The sequence below is a fragment of the Acartia tonsa genome, chromosome 2 (assembly GCF_053477335.1).
Source record: "Acartia tonsa isolate MP-2025a chromosome 2, ASM5347733v1, whole genome shotgun sequence".
In the NCBI taxonomy this organism is placed as follows: Eukaryota; Metazoa; Arthropoda; class Copepoda; order Calanoida; family Acartiidae; genus Acartia; species Acartia tonsa.
In genome coordinates, this window is record NC_137261.1 from 49,630,507 (window position 1) to 49,651,048 (window position 20,542).

The window sequence follows — 20,542 nt, forward strand, 5'->3', positions numbered from 1 at the left end:
TTATTATTTTTGTAAGATCGAGGTTGCGTGATTTCAATTTAATTAAAAATATAAAATTTCTAAAAAACTTTAAATTGGCACGAAACATATTAAATAGCATCAGAAATTGATAATTTTAGATTCAAATGATCAATAAAATTAAGGAAAATATTCGTATGTCAAAAGTTAGCAGTTAAATGGTCTATTTGTTGAAAAATTAATGTTTTAAATTTCTTCGTAAAAATATACCATACTACACTTATTATTAAGAATTAAAGATAAATTCTTACCACATATGATGTCAAACTAAGCAGGAAGGCTTATTTGAGATCTTCCACGGATTAGAGCGCATGTATGTTCAACCAATACATTATTTTCATTTACGTAGCTCTTCACATGGGAATCATCAAAGGAAAAATGCGCGGCTTCTTGTTTGTTTACAAGCGACGCGCGGAGATAGTTAGGAATGCCGCGTAACACACTCATTCTCTGGTGTAAGGAAAAGGGAATTAATGGGTTCGAACTTGCCAGGGAATACAAGAAAAATCATTCCAACACACACCCGTCTAGTCACTGGGAATCGAACACAATAACTCATCTTAGCATCATGCGTGCAGACAGTGTCCACAAAATCACAATCTCATAACGCATAAATTACAAGAGTTTAAAATGGCATGGCCATCAGGCCTAAAATTAATTATGGTAACTTACGAACACCACAATAACTCAAACCGACTCCACTACCACATAAGGATAGGAATAAGGAATGGGAAAAGCATTCAACATTCATGAAATGCACATTTACCACTCACACATCTCATTATATCATGGCCTCATAATCTCAATTAAAGTTAGAATTACAGACCATGTAATTGCGAATACATGAATTAATAATCAATAGTACCCAAACTTTGATTAGGTACCTACATAATAATAGGCAAATGATTTTTATATTAAAAATCGCATCAATAATTAAATAATCAACTCAAACTTTTAAATCAAAAGAAAGAAAGATTAAATAATGACATTTTTTCTACTAAATCTTTTTGCTAGAAAAGAAAAGTAAAATTTCATAAAAAACTTCTCAAAAATTAGCATTTTCTCCAGCGGAAAAATACTCGGGCTTACATCTAGACATTTCTTAGATAAGATAGGTAAGATCCTTAAATCTAACATGTTTTAATAAAATAGACACTTAAATCTAAATAAAATATGACTGTAAAAAAAAATCATCAAACATCGGAAAATTAAAATTTCACAATTTTAAATCTTCGTGAATCAAAATTGCGTAAAATAAAATTGCAATTGAAATATGCAAATTAAATTACCAAAATAAAACAAAAGCTCAATTATAAGAAAAGAACTTCTCTAAATGCTGAGTTTGCAATTTCTCTCTGTTTTAAGAAGAAAGCAACTTGTACATATTCATACAGTCAAAATTAAGGCAATTTGGGGCCTCAGTTAGAATGAACCCCTCAAGATACAAACTAACCAATCTTTCAAATATTAATAATGCCATATTCCAGCTATCCTGACGGACGTTATGTCTTTCCATCACAATTTTTTGATACTGCATAATTTCCGACAGGATTTCTGGCGCAGGGCTCCATCAATTTGGGTAGATTGATCTTGAGCAGACGTCTTGCGGAAGTCTCGTTACTCGTGGCGGCTGCGTCATCTGATAATTTGTACTTGCAAACCACGGTCCTCCCACCTGGGCGCACTTCTTCCACACGCCCCAATCTGAACTTCTTCATCAAACTTGTGCTATCGTCGATCAGCACCACGTCTCCCGGCTCGAGCAGCACCTTGTTGCTGCGCCACTTGACGGACTTGAGTAGCTCAGGCATGAGCTGCTCCTTGTACACCTGATGGAACTGACGGGTCAACTCCTCCAAGTTCTCCAGCCTCCTGGTGATGGGCTCTTTACAACCTGTCTCGAAGGTGCAGATTGCATCGTTGGTCCTGCCGCCTAACAGATCAGCAGGTGAAATTATTCTCCAGCAATTGACGTCATCTCCTTGGGTGGCATAGGTCAATGGCTTAGAATTCAAGACTCTTGCAGTCTCAGCACACAACACCAATAAATCATTGAAGGTTACAGTAGCACCAGCCAACTTCTTGTTCAACACACGCTTGACCAGCCCAACCTGCCTCTCCACAGTACCTACGAACGAGTGTGCTGCAGTGGGCACAAGGTGCCATTCAAAATGCATCCTGGTATCCTTCAAAAGTTCATCCATAATTCGTTTGGCACCAGCCATATTGGTGCCTCTGTCTGTAGTAACCCTTCTAGGCATATTGTAAAACGCCTGAAGTTTTCTCAAGCCGACCAGCACGGCTTCAGTTGAATAATCGGTCAACACGTCAACAAACACAGCCTGTGTGAATCTACAGGCCACAATCAACAACCAAACTTTGTACTTGGTCTTGGAACTCCTGGTGCCAACGCCAGGCTTCGTAACTTCTATCGGCCCCGCAAGGTCCATATGCACCTCCTTGAAGGGCACAGAGGGCTCGACACGATCTGGCAGAATATTAGCAATTGCGGGACTCGACCGCTTGGCATATTCAATGGAACATGCAGCACAACTCTTGACCACTTTCATAGCCTCCATGCGGCCATGTGTGATCCATGCATACCTGCGGCTTTGCGCCAACGTCTTACGATGGCCTCCATGCCCCAATTCATCGTGGGACTGTTGAAGGATGAGCCGCGCCAGCCTGTTGTGGCGGCTGAGCAAGACAACACCTGGGCTGTCCTTCATAATCTTCCTGGGGCCTCCAGCAGCGGCCTCAAGAGCCTCATCTCCTCTCCCGGACATTTTTAATATTGTAAATGTCCTAAGAGGAAAACATCCATCATGACCCACTATGGGCCAACAAACCTGGACCTTGTGATGATAGGGTTGAAGGGAGTCTAATTTCCCTTCGGCGTCCATGGTCATCTCCTTTTCTTGGTTGAAGGAAGTCAAAAACAAGTCACAAACAGAATCCATGTATGTATTTGTGAAAGTATAGTTCTCATAATACCTAGAACTATCATTGTTGCTAACACCATCCTCAATTGTTGCAACACCACGTTTCTTGACAAGCAGCATTTTAAAGCAGTTGGCAGCCTTAAGAACTGCGGCCACAGTCCTCCTTGCCTGCCTGTAGGTCCTTCTTGCCAGGGACCTCCAGAAATCATTGTCCACCACCTGTGTGAACATTACCTTGAGCTTCGCCATCTTGGGATTTAGCTCGCTCTCGGGAATGGATGCATTTACCTCACCCGCCGTCTTAACGGGCCACTGGTCCTGTTCCAGGCGCAACCAGCTTGGACCTTCCTGGTATGTAGATCCAGGTTGTACATCCTCAATCGTACACAAACCACGCGTCACCAGGTCGGCGATGTTGTGTTGGGTTGGAACCCATCTCCAATCTTCAGGGCTTGTCAACTGTTGTATCTCGGAAACACGATGACTGTTGAAAACATTTAGCATGACACTGTCACTGGATAATTGAGCCAGGGCACAGCTGCTATCACTAAAGAATACTTTGCCAGAAATGTTGAAAGGTAGGGCTCTGACAACAGTATCCACAAGCCTTGCCAAAATTAGACAACTAAGCATTTCTAACCTTGGTATAGACTCTATCTTCACTGGTGCGACACGTGACTTGGCGCAACACAAAACTACATCATATCCTCCAGGAACTGGCCACCTCAGGTAGGTGATGGCTGCATAGGCCTGGTTAGATGCATCACAGAAACCAACAAGCATTGGAAGCCCCAACGGCTTATCAGGAACCATCGAACGTCTAAACGACACATTTCCAAGTGCCGAACGGTCCTGGAGGCTGGACACGAGCTCCGACCTCAACTCTCCAGGTATAACATCATCCCAGTTGCATCCATGTATGCAAACTGAGCGCAGACACAGCTTGGATTTAAGCAGCAATGGCGCTGCTAGACCCATTGGGTCATACAGTTGTTGCACAATTCTCCAAACTTCACGTTTAGTTATCAACTCAGGTAGACTTCTCCAGAGGTCCTCCAGATCCAGATCCTCTAGTAACTTTCTACCCTTAATCTTCTCACCGTGGTTGGCTCTGACAGGTAGGAACAACTTATCCTGTTTAGGGTCCCAAACAAGGCCCAGAACTTTTACACTGTCAACATCATCTCCAGAATAAACAACAGATTTAAACTTGAAATTGCCAGGTGCAATCATATCTTCCAGCTCTTGGACCAGCTGGACAGCTTCAGGTTTACTGTTATGACCGCTCAAACAGTCATCCACGTAAGTACAAGTCTCCAATTTGACCGATGGAGGATCTTGATACAAAATAAATTCAGAGCTGAGTGGTTGCTGAACATCTCTCCACACATCCTGCTGGGCTACAACGTCACAACCTCTAATCTTCTCAGATCCATAAACATCTTGAACATCCTGCTGGGAACGTCCACCAAAAATACGACCAGTGAGTCTGAGGGTGGTCACAGCCATATCGCCGGCCAAGGCCTCACCAAAGTTGATGGTTTTGGTGAGGTAGACCTCCGGCTCTCCATCAACTGTATCAGCGAAAAAAACACGTTTCAGCTGAGAATCTTCATAGGTAGCTAATAATGAATTGTAGAACTTCTGAATATCAGCCACGAATGCACACTTATAACTTCTGAACCGGATAAGATTGTGCATCAGAGTATATAATGGAACTGGGCCGTCCATCATAATACTATTGAGGCTTAGCCCCTTGCAGCAGAGGCTAGAATTGGCGCATATCCTCAACGGCGTGGAAATAGACTCTTTATATGCGCAGACTAGGCTCGAATAATACACGGGCTTAGTATAAGCTAGGTCTTCTGGCGAAGCTTTCTGATACACTCCACGAGACACAGCTTCTTGAAACACCTGGCAGAAGGTGTCATATTCACCTCTTTTGACCATCCTCTGCCGGTCACGTAAGCAGATTTTGTACGCCTGCTCAGAATTATCAAACAACACGCTTGGCGGCTGCTTGTAAGGATATGAAGCCGTCCAAATATGGTTCTCAAGATCTAATGTCAGACCTTCTTCAATCAGCTGCCGCTTACGCACGTCCAAGGCGGACTGCCCGGCGGCTATGGCGGCGCAATGACGGCAGTTCTTACAACCGCTGCACATTGATGGCGGCTGTATTCCCAAACTTTCAGTACTAAGGAACTCCATCTTGCTGACCTCCAACTTCACAGCTTTACAGGCGACAGGATTAGCAACAGTCCTGCCATCTGCAGACACAACTAAATAGCCTGTACCAAATAAGCTTCTGTACAGTCTAGAATCACCAACCATTTTATCTGCACACGGGAACATAGCTGGTGTTAAATGGCCGATAAGAATATCAATCTTACCGTCGACCATAGAAAAATTATCAGGCTTCATGTTGAAAATGTCGGCGGCGGCTGTAGGATCAATAGAACGCAACCCTTCTTCAGTACCAATGCTGGGCACTACCGCCGCCTCCAGAATATGTGAATTCCGGTTGCGGTCAACCAAACAAATCTTGACTGTAGGACATGCTTGGCTCTTTCCATCTGCCAGAGAAATAGTAGCTGTGCGACCAGTTGATGGCAACTCTAACTTCTTGGCAATACTTCTAGAAATCAACGTCAAATTTGCTCCAGAGTCCCACATGGCATTGACGGTGACTTGACGTTTGTCAGCCGCCAATGCCGTGAGCTGCTGCAACATCAGCATAAAATTGTTCTTGCTAAACAATTGTGATTCATACACTGCCGCAACTTGTCCACCAGCAACAGATTCGTGTAACAATGAATTATGAGGCTGGTTGCAGCTGTCTATGGTACAGCTGCCAAGTTTATCGGCTCTGGGACAATCGGCCACCCGATGCCCTTTTTGTAAGCAGAGCAAACAGGCGCCTATCTTCTTGATGAAGACTTTGCGTTCAGGAACAGACATATCCCTAAACTTGGAGCACTTAAACAACAGGTGATCAGAGTTACAACCTTCCGACGGGCAAGGCTGTTTCTTCTTGGTCTTAGCTGGAGACCCAGGTTTACCAACGGCTGTAGCTGCGGCCGCAGGATTACCTTTCTTCTTGGAGGGGGTGTCTACATCGATTGAACACCTCATCAAAATGGCGCCACGCTGTTCCTCTATAATCTTCAACAGCTTAGGAATATTTGGGGTATCCATCGAGCCCAACGCCAGGTTGAGCTTGTCTTGAAAATCACGTGGCAACTTCTTGGATAACATCTCCAGAAGGATCACGGTCAACCACTGGCTTGTGGTGACTTCCTCATCATCATCATCTTTAGTCAGCTGCTCGAGCTGGCTAACTGCACCACCAAACTCTGCTAAGACTGTCACAATCTGGTTGGAGTCCGACGGTTTAGGCTTCTTCTCCCATTGGTTGAAAAGGCAGAGCATCTGACGTGTTTTGGACTTAAAACGTGCGTCGAGGTAAGCCCATTGAGATTCATGCGATTGAATCTGAATTAACTGAAGTCTCAACTCTTTATTTTTGCAAACCTTTTCACTGCTCAATAATAACTGTAAATATGACGGGTCCTGTCCTACGGTAAGCTTTTTAAAATTGTCCTTGAAACTTACGTAGGCTGACTCTGAGCCGTCAAAGCTTGGAAGAAGGCGTTCGTCGACACGATTCATATATCCTGGCGTGAATATAGAACCGGTGCCGAACTGTGGTGTGCCAAATGGCGACACAAATGGCGATGCTGTCGAAGCACCCGCCGTCATTGTAGGCGGCTTCACAGGTTCAAGCTTAACCTCAGCCAGCCGTTTCATCAAAGCAGACAAAGTGTTTATAATTGGTTCTGGTAAGGGAAAGTATGACCCTTTAATAACTTTCACAATCTTTAAGCATCGATCATATAGTTCAGCCTTATGGTTAGGCAAATTATCACCAACTAAATCAACAACACTTTGAATGTCACTAAGCTCTTCCATAGCATCTAGAGCATCTTTCAGAGCGTTATAATCCTTTTGCACAGTAATTATATTAGAATAAATGTCACTAAACTCCTCAAGCTCTTGGATTCTCACACCAAGCTTGCTAAAACCGACCATGATGCTATCGAATGTCTCGAACTTGTCATGGACAAGGATTGACTCCTTAGTGAAATGTCTAACATCAAGCTCTGAAGATTCACTGACCAACTTCATCACTTTATTTAGTTCACTGGTTAGGGCCTCGACGGCTGGGCGCAGCCGCAATCCCAGTTGAGCGCCTTTATTCTTTTTAGGACCCATGATTGTCACAAAAATTAACTGTACTGATTATGATTATAATAATGCGTGGTAAGGTATCACAACCAACACATTCACAAAACTTCACAGATATTTTCTTAGCCGCATCTGTTCTGTCTTGTTTTCATTGTTTCGGAACGCATGCCTTGCCGTTCTCGAAATCTTATCTCCAAGCCCTCCGAATGACCAACATAGCGAAGTTTACAAATGTGTATTTATTACCATGAAAACAGTGAGTCTAAAACAAAAATATAAAAATTAATTACATAATATTAATGGTTTATTATTTTTGTAAGATCGAGGTTGCGTGATTTCAATTTAATTAAAAATATAAAATTTCTAAAAAACTTTAAATTGGCACGAAACATATTAAATAGCATCAGAAATTGATAATTTTAGATTCAAATGATCAATAAAATTAAGGAAAATATTCGTATGTCAAAAGTTAGCAGTTAAATGGTCTATTTGTTGAAAAATTAATGTTTTAAATTTCTTCGTAAAATTAAAGATAAATTCTTACCACATATGATGTCAAACTAAGCAGGAAGGCTTATTTGAGATCTTCCACGGATTAGAGCGCATGTATGTTCAACCAATACATTATTTTCATTTACGTAGCTCTTCACATGGGAATCATCAAAGGAAAAATGCGCGGCTTCTTGTTTGTTTACAAGCGACGCGCGGAGATAGTTAGGAATGCCGCGTAACACACTCATTCTCTGGTGTAAGGAAAAGGGAATTAATGGGTTCGAACTTGCCAGGGAATACAAGAAAAATCATTCCAACACAAAAGTGGTGAAAGAACGCATTGAAGTATGAGTATTTAAAATAGTCTTTGCATATGTAGACTAACACCTCAAAGCATAAGAATTTTTAAAGAATTTTGGCTTCACAAAAATATAAGAAGTTACTATAAATTATCGTTTTTGCATAAATACTCACGAGGAAAACCAATATAAAACATATTTATAACTAATAAAGAATATTATTCATCTAAAAAATTGCAAAAAAAATGAGCGGCCAAAAATGAATTAAGGTAGTTGAGTTCTGTACTGTCAGGTTTGCCAGAATCCAGGTTCTCCTGCCAGCCAATATATTGCAAAATGAGCCTAATTTTGCCATACAACTATTGAGAAAACAAATCTATACTCCACATTTTATCAACTAATAGGAGTATTACATAATACATTCATGAAAATTTATATTTATAACAAGGATGACAATAACCATAACAAAACAACTTTTTTTAATTATCGCCAAATATTTATAAAAATAGAATATACAAAACTGCATAATTGAATAGTTATGCGCTGAGAAAATCTTAATATAACCTAACTAAGTAAACAATTTTAATAAACAAAAACAATCAGTAGACAAAAATTGTGATCCAAAAATTGGTTATAGAATAAGAGCATATCAACCAAAAAAAAAATAAACCCAAGGATCCAAAGGGATAAGACACAGATCGACGAATTGGTGTACATCCCCAATAATTATACACAATTTACCCCTTCTGTTGATTACAATTAGTGTTTGAAAGGTTTTGGCTCTGAACTTAATGAATTAACCATTTAAAGTCCCCAAAGGTATCAACGAATAAGAAAACGTTATTATAAAACTTTGGGGACTAGTGTAATAAACAGCCCAATGTCCCCTCCCACTATGACTTTGAATACTGTCACGGACAGAAAGATGTAGAGTAACAAATATTATTCTAGGTCAATAATAGTTATTTCTCGCATCGTATTATAAACGGCTTTCCGCGGATATAGAAAGTACAATTATGAGATTAAAACTAGTCTTTTTAGCCCCGAGGTGCCGATGACACCGGCTAAAAAAACCTGTTTTTAATCTTATGAATGTACATTTCTATATTCGTAGAAAACTGGATATTATACTATGCTAGACATAGTTTTTTTTGTATGGATGAGAACCGGTTCCTATCCACCGGATTCGAATGAATACGAGAAAGTACTATATAATGTTGATTTAAGTTTATTTGGTATTGCTGTTTCAGATTTATGAGATTTATGCAATAGTTAGTACTTTTTAACTTTTCTTCAGCAGAATATATTTTGATTCATGATTTGCAAATTTTATCCTTTTCAATATATGATATAGTCCTAGATGTCAAAGATCTGTATTAGGCTCAAGGTCTAATTATTTCACTTTCCCTATCTTCTGCGAATTAAGTATTATTCTATCAAAAAAATTAGTAAGACTTTTTGTAAGGATCTCGCTAATAGCTTAACCGACACGGTTCTCTTTTACAGTGAGCGTATTGAAAAGTTCTTTTAAAACTATTTTGGGTTAGGGTAACTCCACCCTCCTAAGAAAAATACACCCCTGATTTTTTTCCTTTAAAAAAAAACTTGAATTGAAAACAGGGGGTCGAGTCCCTCCTCTACCTCAAGTATGCTAGAGGCTCTTTTGGGCGTAGCAGCTACTAAAGAATAGTCACGTACTTCAAAAACCTCCCTTATAAAAATAAAACCCATTTTGTTCCTCAAGGAAAAAGTTTGGGGAAATATATATTTTGCATATTTATTATAGTTTGTACAAATTGATACAAAACTTTCATCAATACTTCTCTTTTTTGTCAAACAAGAACAACCAAATACATAGTCCTGTCCATTCATGCTTAACATAAATTATAAAATTTGAATAATGGTAAACATACTTTTCAGTATATGTGTAAGTATAGAATATAGATGTATAACTCAGACAACTACCTAGGTTAAATTTTTTTTTGTCTACTAACAAATTGCTATTGGCTGATGTTTAAAGACCCAATTGAAAGTCGGCACAGGGTCCTCTCAACGTTAACATACAGTTATTTCACCCTTAACCTCTCTATTTTTACTTTAATTACTTTACTATGATATTAAAAACAAACTGGCGAGTACAACAAATATAGAGCAACTATGCTCCTTAAAAGTCCTTGAAAACATTAAATCATCGTGAAAAAAAAACTTTGTTGAAAAAAGTATCTTCTGTATAAAGATTGAAAACAGTTTTCTTCAAAGTTGTAAAATTTCTTTATAAAAGTAAAAAAGGAAAATATTTTACGGATGCATCACTTTCCAAACAGCGAAACTTTTATAAAATCATAGCTGTGAAAACAAATTATGTCCGTTAGAATCATTTATCAGATGTTGTACTCATTTTCATGTTTCATTATAAAGAGATACTCGAAGCTGGCTAAAATAACGATAACCCCCATCTATCTCCTTTACCCCATCCCCTTCCATCCTAGACTGAATTAACAAACGTGTAATTTGTAAATCAAGCAAAATTCGGTGGTCCATGGTTGTTGTCACCCTTGTCTTGTTTGAAGGTTTTACTATAGGTTTTGACAAGCAAAAGCTGCGAAATTGATCAAAAATGAAATATTGTAAATGAGACAAGGAGAGGGACCAGTATAAGGTAAAGAGAGATTAAGGACACCAACACTCATGATTTAAATGAGAATTTGTTATAATAAAATGTAAAAGATTATATATCTAGTATATATCTCACAACGCGACGTATTTAAAGACGTTAAAAATGGTTCCTACTGCTACTATGTTAAATGCGCGAAAGTAATAGTTAGAGAAGTCGAAATGCCTTTTGCCAAAACAGGTGCAATTCATTACCATGCACAGTTGGGACTTGCAGACAAAGGTCGTGCAATCAAAGAATTGGTTGTCTGTTGGGAATTTTTAAACCTAAAACCCCAAATGTTTTTTTTTTAAAGGAGAGATTTGGAGGCAATTGATCTGCAATCTCCCATACAGAAAAATAAATAGTCATCTTATTAATTAAATATTATACTCTTTAAAAATTTCAATCTTTTTAAATATTTCTTTGCTTTATGTAAAAATTTCATGTATTTTTGCTGCAAGTAAAACAAAAACATCAGAATATACATTTAAAATGTATTTTTAAGACAAGAAAAGAAAACAAAATTGAAAAATTTGAACAAAGGACAAAAGAAGTGTACGAAAGTTTTTGTTCCATTTCTAAAAATAAATTTTGTGGAACAATTTTATTCTGCTTATGAATATTCTAGCTCAATTTAGGAAGAACTATTCATGAGTCAGTGTCATATCTATTTTTAAGATTTGATTTTGAAACAAATGTAAAAACTATTGATAAGCTTATTTTGTCTGTTGTAGACTATTTTCAATTCAATATGAATTTGTTGAAAAACTGAAGTTAGTTTTGGATTGTTAACAAGAAGTAGTAGGTATTATTAATATGGAGGGTTAAAAAAGGTCTGATTAGGTTCAGTAATTTTTTGTATATGTGAATCTTCTTGAAATTTACAAAAATGTATGAGAACAAGGATGACAACATCCATAAAAGCGAAGCACTGAAACGGTAGGACAAACGGACGTTAACACTTGTATAGTTTCAGAACTGAATAATCAGAATATAAATGTATAAGAGTCAAAGCAAAATTGTGAGTAAATTTGTTAAAAAACTGCTTGATACAGGATAATGTTTATGGACATACTTACATTTTTAGGACTTGATTATAGAGTTGCTTCGTTTATTACATTATACTTTGTTGTCCCAGGAATCAATATACCAAAAATCAGATCAATCGGATAATTAGATCACATAAAAATTTGATGTTAAAAAAGTAAAAAAATCATCATGTTTAAAATGGACGTACGGACATTTTGGTAATGGTTATAGAGTTGCTACGCTTTCTAAATCGTACCTAACTGCTAAAGGAAGCATCATGCAAAATTTGAAATCGATAGGACAATTCTAACATGCCGAAATTAACGAAAAAGCTATCCGTTACGGACGGACGGACGGACGGACCGACCCTAATTATAGAAAAGCTTCGCTTTTAAAAAATTAATAAAACTTGAAACATAAAATGTACAAAGAAAGAGATTCTCAATTCCAAATATATCAATTTAACGCAATTGGTCATCGGTATGAAGTAAAGATGATATAGGACGTTGGTTTAAAGTATCCAACATTTCATATAAAAAGCTAAAACTCAGCCCCTGTAACGATCAGCTTATTATAGAGTAGGTTAATATAGATTAATAGTTTAATTTGTACTTGCATATCTAGGAATTTTTGCATGTGTATTTTTCCTAGAATATATTTCAAATAGGAACTGAATGCACTTTAGGGTTAGCTAGACGTTTATATTTATCTGAAAGATATTTTTCTTTCAGTGGGCGAGCAGCTGCAAAAAAGCTTTGACCACATCAGTCGTTTCAAGTTTAAACAAAGACCTTGATAGTTTATAATATGAAAATAACTAAAACTTAATAGTTATTTCTCGCATCGTATTATAAACGGCTTTCCGCGGATATAGGATGTACAATTATGAGATTAAAACTAGCCCCGAGGTGACGAAGTCACCGGCTAAAAAAACTAGTTTTAATCTTATGATTGTACATTTCTATATTCGTAGAAAGCTGGATATAATACGATGCTAGACATAGTTTTTTCGTATTGATGAGAACCGGTTCCTATCCACCGGATTCGAATGAATACGAGAAAATTGATTATAACATCATTGCTTATTTTGATGCTTCAATTTGACATGTTATTCCTTTTTTTCATAAAAGATAACTTTAATAAAAACGTTACTTCCCTAGGCCTATATATTCATTTTTTTGATTAATGTTTATAATAGAAAGAAATATAATTATTATATCTAAATTTTAGAATATTAAAAGAGAAGCAAATGTTAAGTCATAGAAAACATTTTTAGTGTATTTTTGAACAATTTTCAAATTCAAATTACCTTGAGTAAGTGAATGTCATGGTAATTTTCAGTTATTTAAGTTACTTTTATATGTAGATATTGAAAAAATTTGAAGCACGGCTTCTCTATAAGTTAGGTTCGGTTCATTATTGTATGCTTGTACAAGTATAATCAAGAAAATACAAAAGTTTTCATACTCCACAATAAGAATTTGGCAAAATTAAAGGAAAGGGAGGACATTATATCATTTGTGGTAAACAACTTTAAAATGTTTATTATCAAACATTAAATTTATTGATGTTTAAATAGCAAAATTTGTTCTGCTAAAAAGTTGGGACACCAATTCTAGTATATCAATACATTATTCACATCTTCTGTGCATTTACTTTCAATTCACTCAGAGTGTTGCTAGAAAATAGCAAAATTATGTTTACATTCAATTCACTCAGAGTGTGGCTAGAAAATAGCAAATTATGTTTACATTCAATTCACTCAGAGTAAAGCTAGAAAATAGCAAAAGTATATTTACATCATATTTACTTAGGTCGTGGCTATAACATAGCAAAATAATATTTAAATTATATTAACTTAGGTCGTGGCAATAGCTAAAATAGTTGAGAAATATTCATATGATATTTCCGACGCTATTGGCTCATATAAAAAGCACAGGAACCCCTTACTGTTAACATACACTTATTCAACACCTACCCCCTCTATACTTTTACTTTAATGACTCACCTACAACTTTTAAGTATGTGTATAGAACAATAGGATTCTTGGTTGACACCCTGCACTCGTACAGGCCCTCGTCCGACGTCTTGGTGTACTGGATCTGCAGCTTCCAGTCGTGTCCGGCCTCGTGGAATATCTGGTAGCGCACGTCGCTGGAGTAGATGAGCTTGCCATAGGTCAACAGGTACGGATTGTCCTCCCCGGTCCGTCGCATCCAGGACACCTGGAGAGTAATATAATTAAGTTTACAATCGGATATCGTATTACAGACATTCCGCAGATATTCACATGCAAATTTATAAGCTTAAACAAGTTTTGTTGGTTTCGAGTGTCTGAAGGCTCGGGCTAACAAAACTGGTAATAATTTTATTATTTCTATTTGAATATTTGTGGAAAATTTCTGTATCACGATGCAATACATAAGTTTTTAAAACTGGTTCTAAATCAGTGGATATTTATCGGTTTCGAAGCTATACTGGAAATCTACTTCTGTTATTAAATCTTTAATCCTATCAAATCCTATCCATTATAACCTAAACGCCGATGTTAAAGTTGTTTTTTTTACGAAAACTAAAATATAAAAGAAATAACATCCGATTAAAAAAGAAGTTTGCTTGGAAACCTTTGAATCAAAATTCATGATTCAATTAACACCTTTCAGTAATTGTACTTTGCCTTGGATAATGGATTTATTGTTACTTGGATCTTACGTCAGATTTTCACGTACGTAATAAAGTAAAACTTGTAGCTTGCTAAAATAATGACCACCTCCCACCAACCCCCTTAACCCCATCACCTCCCCGCCTACTGCATCCCTTTCCCTGCTACTGGATGAACGAAATGACCAAAAAGTGATATTGACGACAATTTTTTCCCTATCATAACATCCACGCATATTTTATATCCATTCCTTGCCTAAACAGCTGTTATTAATTGCAGTTTGACTTTAGTTAACTATCAACCATTTCATGTTATTGATCACTGCAGTTTAGTTTAACAAGAATAAATCGCAAAAACTACGCAAATAAATAAATATTTGAATATAAACAAGGACAATTAATAACAAATCAACGGGAAAATATATAAAAAAAAAGATAAAAAAAAGTATTTCAACCAGTTTTTATATGTAAAACGTTTTTTTAAGAATAACTAGAGAAAATTCTTAGAAGCCTTTTAGACTAGTTTTTACAGTAGTTTTTTCTAAATTAAAAGTTTTTTCCCACTAAGTCTCTTTCTGTTTACTTTAAAGTGCATGTACGCTGTAGATCTTTTACACTATTTTCAAATTGGACGTATATACAGATTCTAGTTTTAGAGTAACAACGCTCCAAAAAAATTGAAGCTCACCGTTTTTCCACCGAGTCTGTTTACTTTGCAGTGCAGGTAGGTTGTTGATCCTGGCAATTGTTTTAATCAAGCAATTTTAGTCAGGGATATGGTATTGACCAGAGACCTAAAGGGATAAGACAATGGCCGATAAATTGATGTACATCCCAAATGATGCTACACCAAATTTCTCATTCTGTAGATTACAATTAGTGGTTGAAACGTTTTGACACTCAATATAATAAACCAACCAATTAAAATTCAATAAAAGTCTCAAAAGATGTTAAGTCAACGAATAAGAAAACGTAATTATAAAACTTGATAGTTTGCCATTTAATATAAGAAGAATACTCATATGAATGTAAAAAAATCATGAATTCAAGTTGATTCTATATAAAAAAAAGTATAACATAAAGTTTCAAAACCTAAGTAAAAGAAACTGATGCCTTGATGCCTTTTTTTGAAATAACTTTTCTTTCGCATAAAGACATAGAAACCTAGTGTTCTAAATTGACCAGGCCGGGTTATATAACTGTTGGAACAATTGTTATAATGCTCCTATAGCCAAGTTAGTGCTTTTTGTTTACTTACTTGGACGCACAGACGTCCAAACAAACGGATTTGATTGGTGAAAGAAATGATAACTAGATGCCTTTATTTAAAGGTCCTAAAAATATGTTTGAGGGTAAAGATTGCTTTATTTTCCTAGTTGTGTGGTCACATTTAGAACATCTCCAGATTTGAAATCTTGAAAGTATGGAGCTCCCAGGCTGCCTGGCTTGGCGGATACCTCTCCTTCTCGGCACCATACTAAAAAAAAATTAACATTTATTAGGTTAGGTTGATGTTTCTAGCTTTTTACCTTGGAGAAAACAAGCAATTGTGTTTTATTTTTTCCCTTATAATATTGTTATTAAGCTTTTAAAACTTGGAATAGGAGCTCTATTCTTGGTTCCTTTCTGGTAGATAAAAATAAACATTCAATTTATGTTCAACTATTATACTGATATAAATAGGAAGGTAAGTTTTACCTTATTTGCAAGACAAATTGAGATCTTTATTTCAAAGAAGCAATATAAATCTAAATAAATATATATTTGTAGAGAAAAGATAAATTGTGTATTTGTCTACATATACCAATTTATTTCTTGGCATCTGACTTGTGTAAATATTCATAAACATAGATAATAAGGGCATATACGATTATTATGTTTTCAAGTGGGCTATATATAATAATAGTTGTTTCGTCCCTAGTCTTTATGTAAAAGCGGATGAGCTCAGAAAAGTAGCATAAAACCACCCCAAGACATTTATTTTATAGCTTTCCTGAAAGGTGTAACCGACTCTAGTATATAAAAGCTCTGAAGTAGTAGTCATGGGACTGAAATATAGCCTAAAACCTTAACGGGATTCCAGATTTTACTTATCAAAGAAAATGTAAAAATACTTTTTAAAAATCACGCAACCTTGCTATTGTAAAAATATCAAGTTGATTTATTAACCTCAAATGGAGTCTTCATTTGTGGTATATTTCTTAAGGAAATACTCTGCTATCATGGTGGAGATATACATTTAGATAAATGAATGGATTTCTGTGTATTGGGAGACTAACTTTACTAAAAAATTCAAAGATTTACAATGTTGAAAAATGGTCTTAGTATTTTAGTCTTTTTCAAGATAAGATCCTTTTTGTAAATTTGAAATTAACAATTATAAAATGTACTTTTCTTATTGTTCTTCATAAAAAAAAGAGAAAATAAATTCTAGTTTGTTGGCCAAAATTTACAAAATTCGATACGATACATGATTTTTCAGTATGGCTAATCTAGCGGATATTAGTCGGTTTCGAAGCGTTACTGGAAAATATATTCATATAATCTATCACTAAAGACTTTCCAATACTCAGTAAGCTATTGATGTATCTAACTGATCAATATCATTGTTGTCAATATAGAAACCATAAATATTTTTGTAGTGTGTATTAACTTCCGCTTAGTATTACATCTTTACCAAGCTGCTTTTTATTCTACTAGTTTACACTATATAATTTTTCTAAATTGTTTGCAAAAAAATTTCTTCTCAGATGAGTTTATCCAATTCTATTCTTAATGTGGGAGGGATATATTTCTCATAGAAGGAATAGCCTAAAACCGCCTTGGTATGAACAGTAAATATAATGTTAGGGCCTTAGAAGCATAACCCAATCGGTCTAGCAGTTACAAAAATCTTAAGCTTTAGGCGGATTGACAGATATAGCGCTATTTGTATTTAAGCTAGAAAGAGAAAAAATGGACTTAAATAACCTACATTTCAAAAAAATATTTCTTAATTTAACGCAAATAAATATAATTGTTTTAAGCGTAGTTAATAATCATAATCAAATTGCAAATAAATATTTGAACCATTGATAAAAACATGCTCCCTTACAAAACTAATAATAAATCATTTATCCATAAGTAGGATTCATTTAGGAGCACGCTTTTATTCTTTATACTAACAAGGATAATAATATTCAATAGCTGAAGAAAACGTAATTATTAAAGTAACTGATTGTGTTATTGTGTGTCTCGGAAGATCTTGCATACAGCTGGATATATTGGTCCAGCTATTGGATTGTTCATTAGTTATAATTTGATGGTGGGGTTAATTGACTCATTTAATAGATATGGCCTTATTATATTTTTTCCTACATCTTGCAACGTTATCATGTTCGTTTAAGTCCATTAAATACAATACAAAAAAAACTGCTGACAGATTCCCAATATAGAGTAGTTTCACATCTCCAAACTAAATGAAGACATATAACTTCGAATAAGTACTTTGTAGCATTTAGGATTTCAATTTCATGCAATAATCTCAAATTTTCTATATTCACATGTTTCCTTCTTCAACTTTCCTTAACTCTTGTCAGGCGGGCAAAGACAAATACCCCCCCCCCTTATGTTTTTAACTAAAACCAACTTAATAATTGAACAATTTAGTGTTGTGAAAGCAAGAAAATTTCATTATAAATAAAAACAAAATCTTTAAACTGAAAATACATGTAGGAGGGGGGGGGGGGGTATCGCATTGCCTTTTCTTTCTAAAAATATAAAGCTCCAACCCCTCCCCCACTCCCAAACACTCTAAATGGATAGGGTTACACTTTATCTAGTTTTTACCTTAATATATATAATATTCGTTTAAGTGCATACTTGTAAATTTGCATATGACATGGTTAAAATAATTCATACATGAATAATAATTGCAATTTGAGAATAATTTTATAGTATAAAAGGTATAATAAAAATTATGTAAGTTTTTGAAAAAGTACAAGAAATTTTTTTATTTATACAAGGAAATTTAGAAAATTTCTTTACTTTACCTATGGACCACCCACAGCTACCCTTTTTAGCTTCGCTACTAATGGATATTGTTATCCTTGTTGGTATATTTTTTCCCTTTTCTCAGTTTGATAAGCTTTAAGTTTTTTCTATTGATATATCCTAAAATCTATTACCTATCTCCAAGTAGGAGCGAGGTCCTCTTTGATTTCAAGTGATCATTTGAAGACCTTTGAGCCCTATCAATTAAAAAAAACAACAACATGTATCTCAGTCCTCAAGTGATAAAATTTTTAGTAACACCTAAAAGACAACAAACTTTTTGATTACACGACCTTCGCCTTGAAGTCCTAGCTATCCATAGAAATAAGTTGAACCTGTTTACAAGCATAGAAATTCCTCCTTTCAAGCAGCTTTGTTTGTCCTTTTTCAAAATGCTTTGCAATTAATGGACATCATTTTCATTTTGATACTGCATATTACATAATATTTAATAAGAATATTCGGATTTAAGCTTCTTTGATATTCTAGACTAACATCATCTATAATTCAAACAATCAGGAAAAGTAATTTTCTATTTTCAAATAAGGAAAAACTGCGATAAAATTTACCTCATCGGCGTTTGCTAAAACCCAGAGATCTTATATTTAAGACAAAGGACAATATAAATTGATGTAAACCCCCCAATTATGATAAACAATTTTACAATTAGATTGAAAAAGACTATGGTAATTTTGATAGATACTGCTAGTTTGTTCTACTTAATCAAGATTTAATATTTTCTAAAATTTTTAGCTTACGAACGATTTTTTTTTTTAAATATGATTCAAAGTCCAATACTTACTTCTTCCCGTATGTGTAGGGGGTTACAGCCCCCCCTGTTAAAATTCTTTCTACACCCCAAGCTCAAAATATTAAGAATAAAAATTAAATTATATGTTAAATTTTCAAATAGGAAGTAAAAAAAGAGAAAAAATGACCAGCAATAAAAATTTGAATTTAAATGCAAGGATTTTTTTTTGCAAAATAAAAATATTTATTGTTAGGATGCAAATCTTGATTTCAGAAGCGAAGCTTTTATGTAATTAATATAGGCATGTTATAATTTTCCTATAGATTTCAAACTTAGCATGCTGATTTCTGCAATAGTTAGGTATGATTTTAAAAGCGTAACAAAGCCCTATAAAAGTCACCAGAATGATATTAAGTGATTGTGTGGTATCCGCCGAGGATAAATGGCAGACACCGGAGTTCAATTAGATTACGGCAGTGTGACAGACGTGGACACCTTACTATAGAGAAGCTACGCTTCTCTAGCTTTCACTAGATAATGATCAACATCTATTTTCAGTTGTCACTTTATTGAAGGGTTAAGAGATACTGAAGCTATATACAACAAACAATAATTACATGGATAGGAATAAATAATCATAACATGAAAGCATAAATAATACATATACAATGGTCAGTTTGGGCAATAATGATTCCCCCATCCCTGGACAGGGTGGGGGAGAATTAAGAATACAGTTAACCATAATAAACATGACAGATTCAAATCATTAATTCTAAGCGTAGGGAGGGGGTCACTAGACCCCTTCCCCAGGACTCGGGGGAGGGCCATTGACCCTCCACCGAACCCCAGATCAGGGGTGCCATAGACATGGCTCACGGTTGCCGAATACCACAACTCTCCCCTCGGAAGGCTGGGAGGTGGTTTCCCTATCAGACTTCCGACAGTGGTTGAGGCCTTCGGCCCGCTCCTTAGGGCTAAAATATATACAAACGATAATGATTCAATGGAATCCTAGTGGTGAGTATCTTCTTAGGGTTGATGGGCTCCCAATGTGGGATAGAAGGCAGAGGCTGACTTGGGTTGGATACGTTGGTCAGCGCCGGCAGGTATCAGGTTTGCTGGTGGCACAGTTGTTGCTGGAACGGTCAGCAGTGGGACCTGCGGGTTGTTGTTGGCAGCGGCTGGGGCACTGGCTGCCAGGTTGATTGTCTGAGCAGCGGCCTGTCCTCCTGAGGGGCCGCAGGGTCGGCCAGAGGGCGGTCCTGGCCTACCTGGGCGGTCATGCCCGCTGTCAGTTGATTTCATAGACACCATTTCCTCGGCTGCTTCCCTGCCGATGGGAATGGCATCCCAGTCCACTGAAAAGTCCCGGGACTTGGCATGGTTGAGCCTGGCTCTAGCCAGCGCTTTCCTA

At 36.1% G+C, this 20,542-nt stretch overlaps 2 protein-coding genes across 5 annotated transcripts in view; one reads left to right on the forward strand and one right to left on the reverse strand.

Annotated features, from left to right (window-relative positions):
• lig (ubiquitin-associated protein-like lingerer) overlaps positions 1-20,542 on the forward strand; it is a 498,059-nt gene that overhangs the window by 85,735 nt on the left and 391,782 nt on the right. The gene's annotated exons all lie outside the window — the stretch shown is intronic.
• The window catches only part of LOC145312066 (cell adhesion molecule 1-like), a 48,401-nt gene that overhangs the window by 5,196 nt on the left and 22,663 nt on the right, over positions 1-20,542 (reverse strand). The window contains exons 3-5 of the mRNA XM_080151199.1: positions 15,716-15,822; positions 15,034-15,081; positions 13,693-13,909 (exon numbers count right to left, since the gene is read on the reverse strand). Of these exons, the coding sequence (XP_080007325.1) occupies positions 13,693-13,909; positions 15,034-15,081; positions 15,716-15,822 (372 nt within the window). The remainder of the gene's footprint in view (positions 1-13,692; positions 13,910-15,033; positions 15,082-15,715; positions 15,823-20,542) is intronic.